The 14,926-nt window shown below is 39.8% G+C and overlaps 1 protein-coding gene across 1 annotated transcript in view; it reads left to right on the top strand.

Moving 5' to 3' along the window:
- The first annotated feature begins 309 nt into the window (after positions 1-309).
- Positions 310-14,926, top strand: part of ASZ1 (ankyrin repeat, SAM and basic leucine zipper domain containing 1) — a 35,909-nt gene continuing 21,292 nt past the window's right edge. The window contains exons 1-4 of the mRNA XM_041471556.1: positions 310-414; positions 1,985-2,081; positions 7,061-7,183; positions 10,074-10,185. Coding sequence (XP_041327490.1) covers positions 310-414; positions 1,985-2,081; positions 7,061-7,183; positions 10,074-10,185 — 437 coding nt within the window. The remainder of the gene's footprint in view (positions 415-1,984; positions 2,082-7,060; positions 7,184-10,073; positions 10,186-14,926) is intronic.

Raw genomic sequence — 14,926 nt, 5'->3', positions numbered from 1 at the left:
CGTGTCACGGCCCCACGCGCTAACAGCACCACTGCCACTGATTCCTTGCACCCCGAGCCGCGCCGCCATGCCCGGCGCGGAGCGGCCCTGCCCGGGGCGGAGCAGCGCTGCTCTTCCCGCCCCGGGCACGGTCCCGTCCGGTCCCGTCCCTTCTCTCCCCGGGCAGCCCTCCCCTCCCCGAGCACGGCTCTGCTCGCGGCGCTCCCCTCACGCGCTGAGGGGCGGGGCCGGGGGCGGAGCGCGGGAAGCGGCCGCCTCGGCCACGTGCCCCGCCTGCGCTGAGGCGACGCGCGCGCGGGAAGGGCCGGCATGGCCGCCGTGATGCGCTCCTTCCGCGTCGTGGCGGGCGGTGACGAGGGCAGCGACAGCGATGACGGCGACTGGGACATTGGCGTCGTGCGGCAGGAGCCGCAGGTGGGGCTGAGCCTCCCTGCACCCGGGGCCCGCCAGCCGTGGCCGGGCGGTCTCGGGGTGGGGGGCGGCCCGTGGAACCGTGAGGGGAGCGGAGCGCGGTGGGTCCCAGGGGAGGGTGCGGCTGGTGCTTCCACTCAGGCTGTTTCCTACCGGGGTAATGCTAGTGTACCCTCGATCCAGTAAATGAAACCTACCAAACCCTTAATGTTTATTTGGAAGCTCTTTCTCCCCTTAAGTAGCAGACCCTAGTCCTAATTGTATTTCAGCATGAGAGTAAATTTGAAAATGACTGGGGGCCTGTAAAGCTGTTTTATATCTTAAATCTCTTGAGGCTGTTTCTGGCTGACTTGAAGATTTCAGTAGTTTTATTGCTTCTAACAGGTGTGAAGTGTCCATCAGTGTGAGGTAGAGGAGAGAAACTCTTGCTGTCTGTGAGGGTTTTTAAGCCTAGGTTTGTCTCATCACCAGACTTGAAAAATGGAAGTATAACTGAATTCTTGAGGTCTTAGGCTAAAGGTTATAGCCAGTGTTTTAAGAGGCCTTGACCTTTAGATAGATGTTCCTATCCAAAGATGTGTGTTGTTTGAAAATTGTCATCTGAGTAGGACAAAAAAAGGGCTGAATTGTTCCGTTGACTGTTTCTCACCTATGATTCTGTAGACACTTTTGTTAGTCTTTACAAAAGCTATAGGAAAGATGGGCTACAATGTGCTGTAAAATTTGTACATTTCTAAATTATAAATTGGGATTTAAAAACTTATGATAAAAGACAACTTCATTTCATACCCACTTGTGTCTCTAAGGAAACTAGTGAATAATCCGTCCTCTGCTTACCAGTATGTAAATGTTTTGTGCACTTGATATAGCTCCAGCAGAATCTTCAGCTGTGTCTGCAACTTTGGGACGTTTGCGTCAGAAATCTATGATGCTTTTGCAAACAAATTAGGTAACTGTCTGATGCATTAACTAGTCTTTTGGTCAGTGCTTTTTTCAGCCAGAACGCTTATGATGCAGCACTACAAATGCCTCTGTCACCAGAGAATTAGGATGACAGAGGAGCTGTAACCCTTCACAGCAGTGGACTTGTGCTGTTAGGCCAGCCAGTTAGTCACTGAGGTCCCCTGACTCAAGCTCAAACTTTCATATCTGGTAGTTTTATTTTTTAATGTTGTACTTCACAATATGTGAAATATAAAATTAAAAAAAAAGATAAATGCATTGCAAATTTTTTCTAGTGTCATAAGATGAAAGAGAATCTTAATTGAAATCAAACTGTGGTAAGTAAAATTGAGAGCAGCATGGGAGGATAGCAGGTCTGTTGAGAAAGAAGGTATTTCCATTTTCACAGAATGGAACCTCTCAGAGAAATTTATTTTAAAACTTATGCTTTATAATAGACGCTGAACAGATCTATGGAGATGGAAGAACAAGTTATATGATGCTTTTTCCCCTCTTCTTCTATGCTATGGCCTTTCAGAGATTATTGTTCTTTTATACTGAAACCAAGCTCTATTGTTTTTGCCTTGAAACAGTCTCCAGATTTTGACTTAATTTTTCTTTATTTATCTAGCAGTTGGATCAAATGTTGCAGGCAGACAAGAATGAGGCATTAAAGAAGGCTCTGTTTCGTGGGGATGTGTCATTAATTGAAGAACTCTTAAACTCGGGTGAGGAAAAGTCAGTTACAAAGTTGAATATTTTTTATTGAACTCAGCAAAAATTTCAATTCTCATTTAAAACAAGACTTTATATCCTTTATTGAAAACTCACATGTTCCTACATGCACTCAACACATTATTTTGGAAGATTAAATTACCTTTTTAGTGACTCAGATTTGATACTCTAGCACATTCCTTCTAATTTATGTTTCTTTTGTCAGTCAGGAGACCTGAAAATTAAGAAAACTGTGGTTGAGCTATGAAATAACGTGTTTCTTTGTTTTCAGATGAACCTTTAACATGCAAATACCAATTACAAACAATGAATTAGAGGTTGTTTAAATTGAGGGGGAGAATTCAGTGGGTGGTCATTGGTGTTGAAAGTCGTACAGCATGGGGTAAGAAGGGGAGGCTAGGCTTTTTTATTTTCATGTTTCCCCAGTTTGGAAATTCCTTTTCCTCTTTTTTTTTTTTTTTCCTCTCCTTCACAGCACTGGTAAGTGTCTGGTATGTGCCCTGTGTATAACTGCTGTCTTGGCAACATCAGCTGAACAAAGATTTTGTGATTCTGAAAGGTCTTTTTGTGGCTTTTTGTGGCATTTGTCACTAAAAAGTAGTCTGTGTTAACACTGAAAACCTTTTTCCCTGTTCTGTTACTCAGTATTTGTCTCTAATGTGTTTGTTAATCAGTGTTAGGAAGATTGGATCACTTATTCAAGCATCCAGGGCAATCAGAAACTGCATAGCTGAGTTGACCTGCCTGGTGATAATTGTCAGGAAGTTCTGCTTCAGCAAGCAAGGAGAATATAGTAACCAAGAGCTTGTTCTCTGAGGAAAATTTGTCTTGGGGAAGAAAGTAGTTTCTTGGTTAGCAATGGGCTTTTCTGAGTTTTGAAACAATGACATTATTTGCCCTTTTAGAACCCAACTGTTTCTCACCACAATGGGGGAATGGTTTTCTTTTTAAATTAAGCAAAACTACTGCATGGCTTGGAACACAAGAAATGCAGTACAAGCATGAAATACATCTGTCTTGCTTTGAGACAATATATTCTTATTTATGAGTAGAGTTTTAGTGATGTCTGTGCCTCAGATTGCTGATTTGTTTTGCTACACCATCCATTTTAAATTGTTGTGTTGCAGTGAAACAGCAATAGTTCACTTTCTGTGCTGATGCCTGCTGCACAGTGGACAGTTCTGTGCTGTTGGAGGATGATAATAGGTTTCTGTAAGAGCATAGGTTGAGGCCAAGGATTCATGTAGTCTAGTTTCTGTCTCCTGAAACAAACAAGGCAGTATTATAAAAGAATGTGTAAGTTCCTTAGAATGGGACCGGCAGTACATTCTGACCCATCCAGTACTGTTCTGCAAAGCAGCAGAACACAGTGCCTATTATGGAGGTCTTCCTGAAGAAAGCTAACATTGTCCTTCAGGAGATCTGTGCTCAGATTAAATCTTTGCCGCCAGCAATACCTTTAGTATAGAAGAGCTTGTAGGAGGCTCACTATCAGCAGTCAGCCAAACTCAAGGTTTTTGTTGGAAGTGGATTTCCTAGCAAGGGTTGGGGCTATTCCTTCAGGTAGACTGAGACTGTGTTGTCTTCTGGCTTGGTTAGGTGTTGCCTTAGTATTTTTGATGCTGAAGCAGTTTTACAGAGCTTCTTGAGGAGATGGACAAGCACAATGCTTTTCCTTACCACTTCTGTTAAATGGCAACTTAGGAAAAAGTTTCTGAAGTACATATCACAAAAAGTAATGCAAGCAAGTAGCACCTTCAAAGATGAGTTGGATATTTTGGTTTGCTTCAGAAGTAAAACCCTTCACACCATGTGTTCCATTTCCTAAAATGGAATTAGAAGTTATGACTTCATGACAGAATGAGTGCTGGAGCTCATCTCATATTTTGTGAGCCAGTTCAGGGAATTACAAGTAATAGTAAAAAACAGAAATGGGAGGGTGCCTAGTGTGTGAGAATAATTTTTCAGCTAGTTTAGGACTCTGAACCCTGAGTCAGGTGACCACCATAGCTGGCCCAGCAGAGGGAGACAACAGCAGCTCTAATATGACTCAGCTTTAAGGTCGTGTGGGAACAGACCTTAAGTGCAGACAGACTTAATACTTCTACTGGAGAAAAGTCTTAGAGAATCTAGCATTTTAGCACTTCCTCTCAGGTAAATGGTGGCTGAATGTGAATGAATTCCAACACTGAGAGCTGTTCTTCAACTGAATGGAAGTCAAGACCTCATATTTTTGGTGTCATACATAGACTTATTTAGCAGAGTTACATTTTTCTCTACAAAAACAGCCTTTATAGTATAGCTATTATTAGCCACAGTCAAGAAAGTATCTGAAAGGGATATGGGAGAAACAATAATAGTCACCAAAAAAAAGTTCTTTGCTGTTCTTTTGCTTCACTATTATTCATATTCTTCACATGGTTTCTGCTGTAGAGTTTGTCTGTGGCCAGAATGTGTTTATCCTCTTTGCTGCTTAAACAGGAGGATATTTTTCTGTAATTCAGATTGTAAAGAAGAGTGTTGCATCTAGTTTGTCTTCTAGCTGTAATTTGTGGGGCCATGTAACTGAAAAGCTCCTCTGCTCATACCTACAGAGGAACACAGATAATGGCAGGTGAGGGAATCCAAATAATGCCCTGGTCCAGCTTCTCTCATGCTCATCATGGAATACAGTTGCCTGCCTCTGCAGTCTCAGAGAAGTAGAGACCATGTGCAGGCAAATTATAGGCTCAGAGCAAGGGACTCCCAGCTGTAACAAAAGGTCCTGGTGCCTGGGGGCCCAGCAACTGTAGCGACAGGAGTGAGTGAAAGCTGTGCCAGCCACAGGGGTGGGACCAGAAGTCAGAGACCCATGTGTCTGTGGTGCCAGCAGCTGGAGGGGACGGATGGCACACGGATGCCAGTGCTCCTGTGTTCGTAAGAGCGCTCTGTGTGTCTGTGTTGGTCACTGTGACCAGTGATGTGTGTGCCTGTGCCTGCTGGGAATACAGCTCAGCATTGAGCATATGGGTTGGACCTGCAGTTCTGGAGTGCAGCAGCCTCACTTCCCTCTGGTTGTTGGATCTGGCCTGATTTTTGACTAAAAAGTTTTTTCTGTGCTTCACTGTTCTCTTGAGAAAATCTCAAGGGTCATTTAAAATGCTGAACTAACACTGCTTACTTTAATAACAGCTCATGTAGTGAGAGTAATAACCTATTTGAGTAGTCATCAAGGTGAGACACTTCTGGTTCAGTCAACAACTCCTATAACCAAGCAGCCAAGAAGCCACATAACTGTTCCTGTTTCAATTGTCCTCTGTCTTCCTCTGGGATTGCAGCTTGTTTGCATTGGGACCATCAGTGGTACTTCAAGACAGTCAGTACCAAGATGGTAGGAGACTGTGCAGGACAAGCAACATATTGCCACATAGACCATTCTACTTCTAGAACTGGAAAAAAGCACCAGCACCATCGCAGATACTGGCTGCTGTCCATGGAAAGAAAGCATTGAGGAAAATGCCTTCTCTAGTGTTTTAATAAGTCTATATATAACTGCCAAGGAGGTCGTTGCTGTTGTTCTGATACGTATTAAAGTAAGAAGTCCTAGATGGGACTGCTTTTCTTCTCACGAAGAAAAGAGACTTAAAGGCTTGCAGGGTGACAGTTTTTGGGTATTTTTTTCTTACTAGTATTGCTTCAGTGGGCTGTTGAATATCAAACTTGCTAAATTCTTGAAGTGATTTACAAGGAAGTTCTGATATGACTGCTAAAGGACATTTGCTGGCTCCCCTTGTTGAACTTTTGTGGGCTTCAATGAAAAGTTTTGTACACTGCACATAGGCCAGTGTGCTGTAACATTAACTGCAGCTAGTATGTGTACATTGCTAAGGAGATTTGATTGTAAATTCTGTGGCTTGCAGATGTTACAATGCTTCAATACGTGGCTTTCACTGAATTGCTACCTCTTTATCGATTCTGCAATTCCAGTGATCTTAAGAAATTAAAGAATCAATCCAAGAGCAGTGACCTGTTAGGCCCTCAGCTTTAATGACTTTATGTTGCTACACTGAACACATCTTTGATGTGTACCACGACAGGGAAAGTACACATTTTGCATGAAAAAGTATGCAAGTAGCTTAACTGCCACAAATTTCTTAGGATAGTTTTGGGGGGTTTTTTTCCTAAAGAAGTATTTTTGGTTATCCATGGTCACTGTAGGAATAATATGGAACCAGCTGATGGAAACTTTTCTAGAGGAGGTAATATTTGTTGAAGGATTGAAAAATGCATGCAGGTATTTAATAGAAAGTTGTCAGATGAGTCTCAGTTTGTACTTGATTCTCAGTGCATTTGGGAGGGCTGGTCTCTCTGACAGGCATGCTTCTAGCCATTTTAGCCATTCTGGCTCTTAGGAAGAGTAACAAACAATTCTGGTGATTGTGTTTGAACCTTGCAGTCTCCTATTTTCTCTTTTTATTGAGATAATATTTTATTAGTACAGAACAGAAGTCTGCTAGCTAACTGTCTTTGTCCAGGACAGAGAATAAAAGGAGCTGTGAAGCGGAAACCCTAGATGTTGTGATCTTAATTGTCTGACAAGCAGTTTGATTCCACAGCAGTCTTCCTGGCTTGGCAAGAGTCAAATTTTTTCATTTTGTTTGAAGAAAGCTGTTGCACAGAGGTAGAAAAACAGATTCCGTGTGCTTATATGAAATTACTTTTGCAGCTAAATGATTGAGGTTTTTAGTGTAGTCTTTCTGTGGTACTTAACTCCTTGGGTTGAGAACTGGGACACATTGATGTCAGTTTTAAAAGTTGTTTTCTGGTGTATTAAATAAAGATGTATTATAAAAAACAAAATGCCATAAGAGATTTCTCTCCCTTTTACTAAATGCAAACAGGGTGTAACCTTTGTAATGATGAGAGTAAGTTTTATAAAAAACATGTTTGTAGTGATGCAGTTTCATGACTGTAATTTCTTCAATTTTGACAGGTATCAGCATAGAAACTAGCTTTCAGTTTGGATGGACTCCCCTGATGTGTGCAGCCAGTGTGGCTAACTTTGCAGTAGTACGTCTTCTTCTGGACAGAGGTGCTAATGCATGCTTTGAAATAGGTAAGATGGGAATGAAAAATGCTGGCTGGTAATGCTCAGTACCAGACATTGTCCTTATCCTTGTTCTCTTGTTTACATGTGCAGGGAAAAAAATCGAAAGTTCACAGTGGATCTTAGACCTACTTGACTTCTCACAGTTCTAAAGTAAAAATTGTGTTCTTGGAATTGATCTGGAATCAGTTGCTGTGTTTTCTTGTTCTTTCTCTCTCAATTCCACTTTCTCCCACATGTCCCAAATCCCAAGTACTTTTTAAAAAGTGTTTGGAAGTACTTCCTTAAAAATTGTAGCATAAAGTTGCACAGGTAAAACTTACTGTGTTTTGGTCTGTTATGAACTATGTATGTGCAGAAACCAGTTAACATCTCAAACAACATGAATAGCTTTCCAATTCATGAGAAATTAACGTGGACCTCTCTAAAGCTAGAGTGCAATTTTTCTGTTAAGAAAACTGTTCTTCAGCATGTTGCTAGATGACCTTTTTCTGTGAGAGTTCAGTGTAGCTTCTAAGTAGTATCAGTTCCTCTGTCAATTTTATTGGCATAATAATAACTCCTTTTCTACTTAAATTGTGGTTGTTTTCAATCTCTTCCATTGCACTGGAATATTTATCCCACAGTACTGCCAGGTACATAAGAGCAGTGATCATATTTTCCAGTAACTTGACAGTAGTTGCACTAGTAGTAGAGTGAAATGCAGATGGTACAAATCTGGTTCTGAAAATTTTCTCTAACCTCTTAGCAGTTGATCAGAGGATGAGATTAGAGTAGATTGCCTACACCAAAAGCAATCATGCCTTCTTCTTATCACTGTCCTTGTAGCCAGTTTCAGAGAACTACTGTGTGTCTGCCTAGAGTTCGTACCCGTTCCTTGTTTGTGGCTGTAGAAAGCTATAAATGGGGCAGAAACTGCTATGGGCAATAGTTTAGGCTGACCAGGTAACCAGATGCATGGCATTTTTTCACTTGTGTGATCACCTATCTTTGCCCAAAGTGGCACCTTGCTGGGATGAGGTTTCTTGGTTTGTTTCCCTGTTAAGCTGTGTAGGGAAACTGTAACTAGGGCATACGAGCAGCAAAGTACTGCCAGGAGCAATCTTGTAAGTCACTGATTTGGGTCAGGTCATATATGTTCAGTAGAGCTGTGCTGTCCTAAGGGGTACTGAATTTCACCAGCCCTCCTGCTATTTTTTACATCAGCAGGCAATCATACAAGTGATCCTGTAATAATAACCCTTTAATGCCTAATAAACAGCTATACTGTTAATCACCTTGAGTCACTCTTCAGTCATTCTCTATAACTAATTACTTAATTTTACCCTCTTTGGTAGTCGACAAGAATTAATATATCATTCACTGTGTGGTGGGTTCAAAATGTTGCATCCTTGAGGAATAATTTCACCAGAATTACTGGAGTTTTCATATAGTCTGAACATAAACTTACATTTTTGCAGTCTTTTAGCAGTTATTCTCTGTAAAAGAGAAATCTAAGAATTCCAAGGTGTTTCTTTCCTTTAGTCTCTTGCTCACATGTATGAGCTACATGTAGGCTAACAGAAATTAATTTCTCACTCTATCACTGCCTGAGATAATGAATACAAATACAACTGCAGGTTCCTCCCAAATACCATTCCCAGACTGACAGTGCTTTATTTAAAGTCCTGCCATCTTTCTATTCATGTTGTAGTTGATAATCAGGTTAAACATTTTGAGTAAAAATTTGTCAGCATATCAAGTAATTTCTACATGACACAATTGAAAATTAAAAGATGGTATATTAAAAAACCAAATAAATGTAGAACTAAGCTGTAGAGGTGGAAGACAAGAAGTGATAAGTAAGAACAGTGGGGGTAACGTAAATAACAAACTTTTCATGTCTACATATAATGAAATCTGACCTCATTGAAGAATGAATATGTTAACTATACACAGTCTTAAAATTTCTGAAAGAAAATAAGAAAATATGTTGTAACACTTGATAGGATATGCAGCTAATGTAGGTGCAGCTAATATACTTCTTAAATGGATGAAGGCATGTTGGAACTTGTGAACAAGTTTGTGCAATAAACAAAATGGGCAGTTACTCAAATGGCATTCTTCTAAATGACTCTGGGACCAGCTAACTAAGGTGCTATGTTTCTCAGAGGGAAACCATGGTAATCATGGGAAAGGAGGTGTTCTGTGTGCAAACAGCAGTTGTACAATTTTGATTTGTGAGCCAAGGTGGTATGTAACACCCAGCTGATTTCAGAGCTGGAGAAGTAAATATACTGGTATTCCTATGGAGTGTGTAGATGCTCTTTAAATCCACATCTAAACCAGTACTTTTAATACTTCTCCTGACACTACTGGACTATAGTAAATTAATTAATTTAATTCTTCCTCCTTAAGACCTATCATGAAGCTCTTTTGCTTCCAGTGTCTTTTGTATGGGCCTCTGTTCTCCCCAAAACTGGTGTCACTATGTGTTCATAATACATTTTGTGTACCTTTTTCTATCCATTGCAGCTGTTACTTCCATTTACTGGAGAGGAAGAATAGGGAGTGAATCTACTGGTGTGGAATGTGTTTTGAGAAATAAGCATCTATAGTTAAGCTCCTGTTGTAGCTTTGGGGTACTTTCATGGTATTCTGAACTTCCTTAGGAGTAGATACTTTGCTACTGTGATTCACTCTCATGTTTCTGAGTATCTCCTCAGGTGCCTTTTTCTTACCTGATCATTCTAGTGATTTTCAGACAGGAAAACACAATTGTTAGCCTTTTCCAAATATAATAGAGTATCAAAGTCTCAGTAGCAACTCTAGCAAATACAAAGACTTCTAAAGGAGTTTCTGAATTAGCATGCTATTTACATTTACATATATAATTCCCTAACTGCAAATTTCCCAACAGATAAATACACCGTGTTGATGGCAGCGTGTACTGCACAGGCTTCAGAGGAGAACATCTTGAACACTGTCGAACTGCTTTTATCAAGGAATGCTGACCCTAACCTTGCTTGCAGGTATTGAAAACCCCACATCGGTGAATACGGTGCAAAATTTAATATTATTATACAGAGACATGTTTATAGACATAGCTGTCGGTGGTGGTTAAGATGAAGTCTACATACTTCTTGTAATTTCACTGCTGATTGTGTAAGAAACTATTAGTACCCAGATACTTATACTTGTTAGTACCATTTTAATATGAATAAATAAGACTGTGATCAGCTTTATCAAATTGGAAGTATATTCTTCAGCTGAACAAAATAAAAATCTTAATTCTTCATGTGAATGAGGTATAAGGGCAAGAAATATGTCCTCTGCCTTTCCTAAATCATATTGCTTCTTCTGCATAGGGATGGAAGTCAAATCAATTCATTATCTAAGTTCATATCCTACTTTTGAACTTTTTTGTGGATATCTGGCTATATTCTTTTCACTTTCCATGAGTGCTTCCCATGGAAAACAAAATTCTGTAAATAAAATAAATTTATTCCACTGCAATGTGGAATAATTTGGATTAAAGAGGTTAAGTTCCTTTTAGAAACAAGTAATAGTGTCCTTCAGTTACAACTTTGTGTCTCAGCGGTTTGAAGCAGTGCATTGTGAGATGTCTGTAGTTTTACAGTCAGATGAAATGTTTCATTTTACATAAAAAATAAATAAATTCTGGACTGACCCCAGGATAAACTGTCTAGTCTCTGCTAAAAAAAAATAGTGCTTAGGTCACCTAGTTTTTCATCTAACAACATTTTTTTGTACCACACCTCTTTCATCACATTACCTGGGATATATAGACTGAGTAGCTCTCTAAAAAGAATAGAATTGAAGGCCTTTGGTTTTCCATAGTAGAATTCAATTACTCAAGGCCCTGAACCTCACTATAAGCACAGTACCGACAGACAAGGAGGAAACAGAGTTCTGCTGAAGTGCAGCTGATATCTGGTACCAAATTAAAGTGCCATTATTTTATTCTTATCAGAGAGACTAGAAATTCTTCATGAGAGAAGAGAAAGCTACATACTCTGAAATAATTACATATTGTTGTTGTCAGATAGCTGGGTGTTAGAATAAACATCCTGTTTAAAAAATAGGGGAAGACTTTTCATTATTAACTTTGTCTTGGGTGCTGGAAATGGAAGCAAGAGTGCAGAGCTGCAGGTTTGCATTTGGACAGGCCTTTGGTTAAACTTTGGGGGAAGAGAGTGTGAAAGCTGACACAAAAAGTAGGAATTTTAATTTTTAAATTTTACTTATAAACTTAGGGTGTGTTTTACGTGGTTGATCTTTATATACAAATATTTACTTACTACCTTTTTTGTATCCTTAGACCTTGTGCTAACATGACCTATCTGTGCATCGAGCAGATATGGTTGTGGCTTTTTCAGTTTTGCAGTAGTAGTCTTTCTCAAATGAAAAGATAAATTAAGTGACAATCAGAAATGTCATTTATGCTAAATAAAAGCAGAGACTTGAAAAATCCAGACCTTATCATCTCAAACCTTTGAGCTGCCTTTCTCCCTTTCCATTATTTGACATATGTGCATGCCACTCAATCGTTGCGTCTGCTCAGACAACAGCTACTGTTTCTCATGGACTTCTTGCTCTGTGTTCAGAAATGAGAACAAAACACAATAAACTGCCTTATGTGACCATAAGGGATCAAACAGCCCCTCTCTGTGGCACTGCAGTCCCATTCTGCCTGTTTCATTAGAGCAAGCAGAATGTTCTGTGGTAGAGATCAAGAACTGTCAGTGAATTGAGATTATTGTGAAGGTATTTCCTGTGTGATCAGCTTACTGCAGCTGAAGAGCTAAGGTTCTCATTAGTCTCATGGTTTTCTTAGCATGTAAGAACCAGAATGATTCTAGGAAGCTTCTCTTCTGTCCACCAGTCACTGGAATGTGTGTGAATGCAAAGCAGAATACTTAACCTTCATGTAAGCAGGGTTAATGTTTATCCTTTCTCTATTGCTCCATCAGGGCAACCAGTAGGCTCTTATTTCATGTCATCTGGAGGTGATACACAGAAACTTGGAGAGAGTGGGTCTAATTTACTATGTGTGTGTAGAGTGGGGAAGGACTAGTGGGAAAGACGTGATTTTTGAAATGCAAAGAAAGGAGGCGAGTTTAGGAATGGGGAGGTAGATATCCTTTCTTTGCAAGGGGATATGGTTCTGAGCAGAAAGTATTCAGTAGCATAACTCAGGATATTTTTGTTAAATCAAAATTGGAAACTGAGTACTGGTGGCTGTAAAAACAGTATTGTTGATGAGAATGTAGTGTATCAAAGCATAAGTGCTAGCTAAAGGTTTTGAAAGTCAAACAAGTAGAGTAAAGGCTAGGTGAGACAAGAAGGCATTGTAAGACCTGCTCTGAATAGCCGTTGTAGAGCTACTATGGCTTGAATGCTTCATTTAAGTTAGTGCTACCTTAAGAAATTTGCTTTGCTTGTCTCATGTCATTCACCTTCCTCTGCTCCAAAATGTAAATTATGTACTCTATCCCTTTGTAAGACCTGGAAGTCTTTAAGTAAGTCTTTTTTGACCTGCAGTGCTTTACTAAAATTATACTAAAATATGTTCTTCCAATATTACTTATTATATAGGATTTTCCACTTATTCACTAAATCCCACTAAGCCAGAAAATGGGCAAATAGATTATCTTCTGTTGCTGTGAATACACTGTTGCCACTTAATTTCTCAGTTCCAGGCTTAATGTGCAGCAGTGGAATGGGGAAACTGGCTCCAAAAGCTTCTGAAGATGCTTCCTGTTTATCTGAAGAATTGTTCAGTTTACAGATCAATAGACTAAAATAGTGTGTTGCAGCATCATTTCCTTGCTTTGGGATCTCAATAAGAAAAGATGGAAACTAAACTCTAGACTAAATTGTTTTCTACCTGCTGCATTTTTTCTAGTGTTACCGATACACTGGTCTAGTTAATAAACACGTATCCACTTATGAGACTTTACTTACAACTTTCCAAGACCACCACCTTGAAATACTGAAGTTTTTATAGATGTCCTCCCAGTGGAAAGAAACCTGTGGGTAAATAGGAGACATCTCCTCTCCTTCCTCTTACGAAAATTTCCAGGAAGGTGAAGTTTGTCTTGCTTGAGATCGTGATCCCACACACAGCATGTTTATTTGTCAAGTGTGGTGAATTCTTCACCACAGATCCAGTTTAGTGACATCTGTTCAATGCATTTTTGAGTCAGATGCTTGCCATCTAGGAGATAAAACTTTATCACCAGTTCTGTAATGGCTCCTGACTGACTGGGACAGACAGCTGCAGGGTAGTAGGTGTGTTCTACTCAGCTTGTTGTCTTGTGGTGTAAATTTTGCCCCATTTTTCCACAAGGTAAAGTGAGCCTGTAAGAACTTGTGGTTTTATCTATGTGTACACGTCACATACAAAGTTTGGGATGGCCCTGAAAACTAAAAAAGCTTCCATTTTTGTCTTTTTCTCCAGTCTTAATATAAAAGCAGGGATACTTAGAGCACCAAGCTGTGTTAGAGGATGTTTACATTGGATGTTAGGAAAAGGTTCTTCTGCCAGAGGGTAGTTGGGCATGGGAACAGGCTCCTAGGAAAATGGTCATAGCACCAAGTTTGACAGAGCTCAAGAAGCATTTGGACAATGCTCTCAACTATGTGGCGTGATTTTGGGTTTGTCATGTCTGGGGCCAGGAGATGGACTCTGTAATCCTTGTGGGTCCCTTCCAGCTCAGAATTTTCTGTGACTCTAAAGATAAAAACAAATAAACAAACAAAAATATCCATTTGCATGAGGCCCTGCCTTTTATGTAGGTGCTGCAAAACTGGAAGCAAACATAGTTAGATGTTTAATTAATAAATTGCTTATATGCCTTTTAAGATTTTATTTATTTACTTACTATGACTTGAGTATCATATTCAATGTGGAAAAATGTCATTTGGCAAATTGTACCATACAAAAGGACTTAATGGGTGTTTGGACAAGAAGGTCACCTGCAAACCAGACTGCTGAAACACAGCAGTTCCTCAAAATTATGAAAGGATGCTTAAGATCTGTCTAGATGAGTATCACTACACTTGATTAACGTTTTTAGATTGCACTAAGATGTACCAATATGTTTCATTTCTCTTCACCTTAAGCAGGAAAGAGTGGATTTGCCATGTTAAAGCTGCTGTTGTGGTTGTGGGGGTTCATTGCAGGGTTAGGAAAACAAGGTTTGTTTTCCCCAGTGCTCTTGTTTTCCCCCTGTGGCCATACATTTAAATAGATGCTGCTTTCATGGGGTGGCTCAGGGCACACTCTTGCACGTAGAGGTGCAAATTTCTGCAGCAATGCATTTGTTTCTATCCTGAAACAGCTTGTAGCCTTCGAAAATAAAACTCAGGCATTAAAATTGAATGCTTACAGTACTAATTGCACGATCATGTTGATGGACCTTTTAAATGCTGTATTTATTGAGTTTTGCTTGCAAATTGAGCAGTTCTTTTAATGGCTTTAGTGTCATTGAGTTGTTGGGTTGATTTCAAGTATCATGCTTGCAGTACTATACAGCTGTAACTACATCACATTCTTTGGAGAAAAGACTATTCTGTAGCCCCTGGGCTTTTGTTTAGTTTTTTTCCTTTGAAAAAGCAGAAGATAGCTGTGATGTAGTATCAAAATTTAAAAAAAAAAGGTTGAGAGTGGGAAAAATGAAACCAGGTGTGATTGGACTGGTTTTGCAGTCAGATGTAAATGGTAAATACTTCAAAGGTGATGGCATG

This window comes from Pyrgilauda ruficollis, unplaced genomic scaffold (assembly GCF_017590135.1).
Source record: "Pyrgilauda ruficollis isolate IOZ18807 unplaced genomic scaffold, ASM1759013v1 scaffold27, whole genome shotgun sequence".
NCBI lineage: Eukaryota > Metazoa > Chordata > Aves > Passeriformes > Passeridae > Pyrgilauda > Pyrgilauda ruficollis.
The sequence above is the reverse complement of the archived record's forward strand: the minus strand, read 5'-3'. Positions and strand labels throughout refer to the sequence as shown.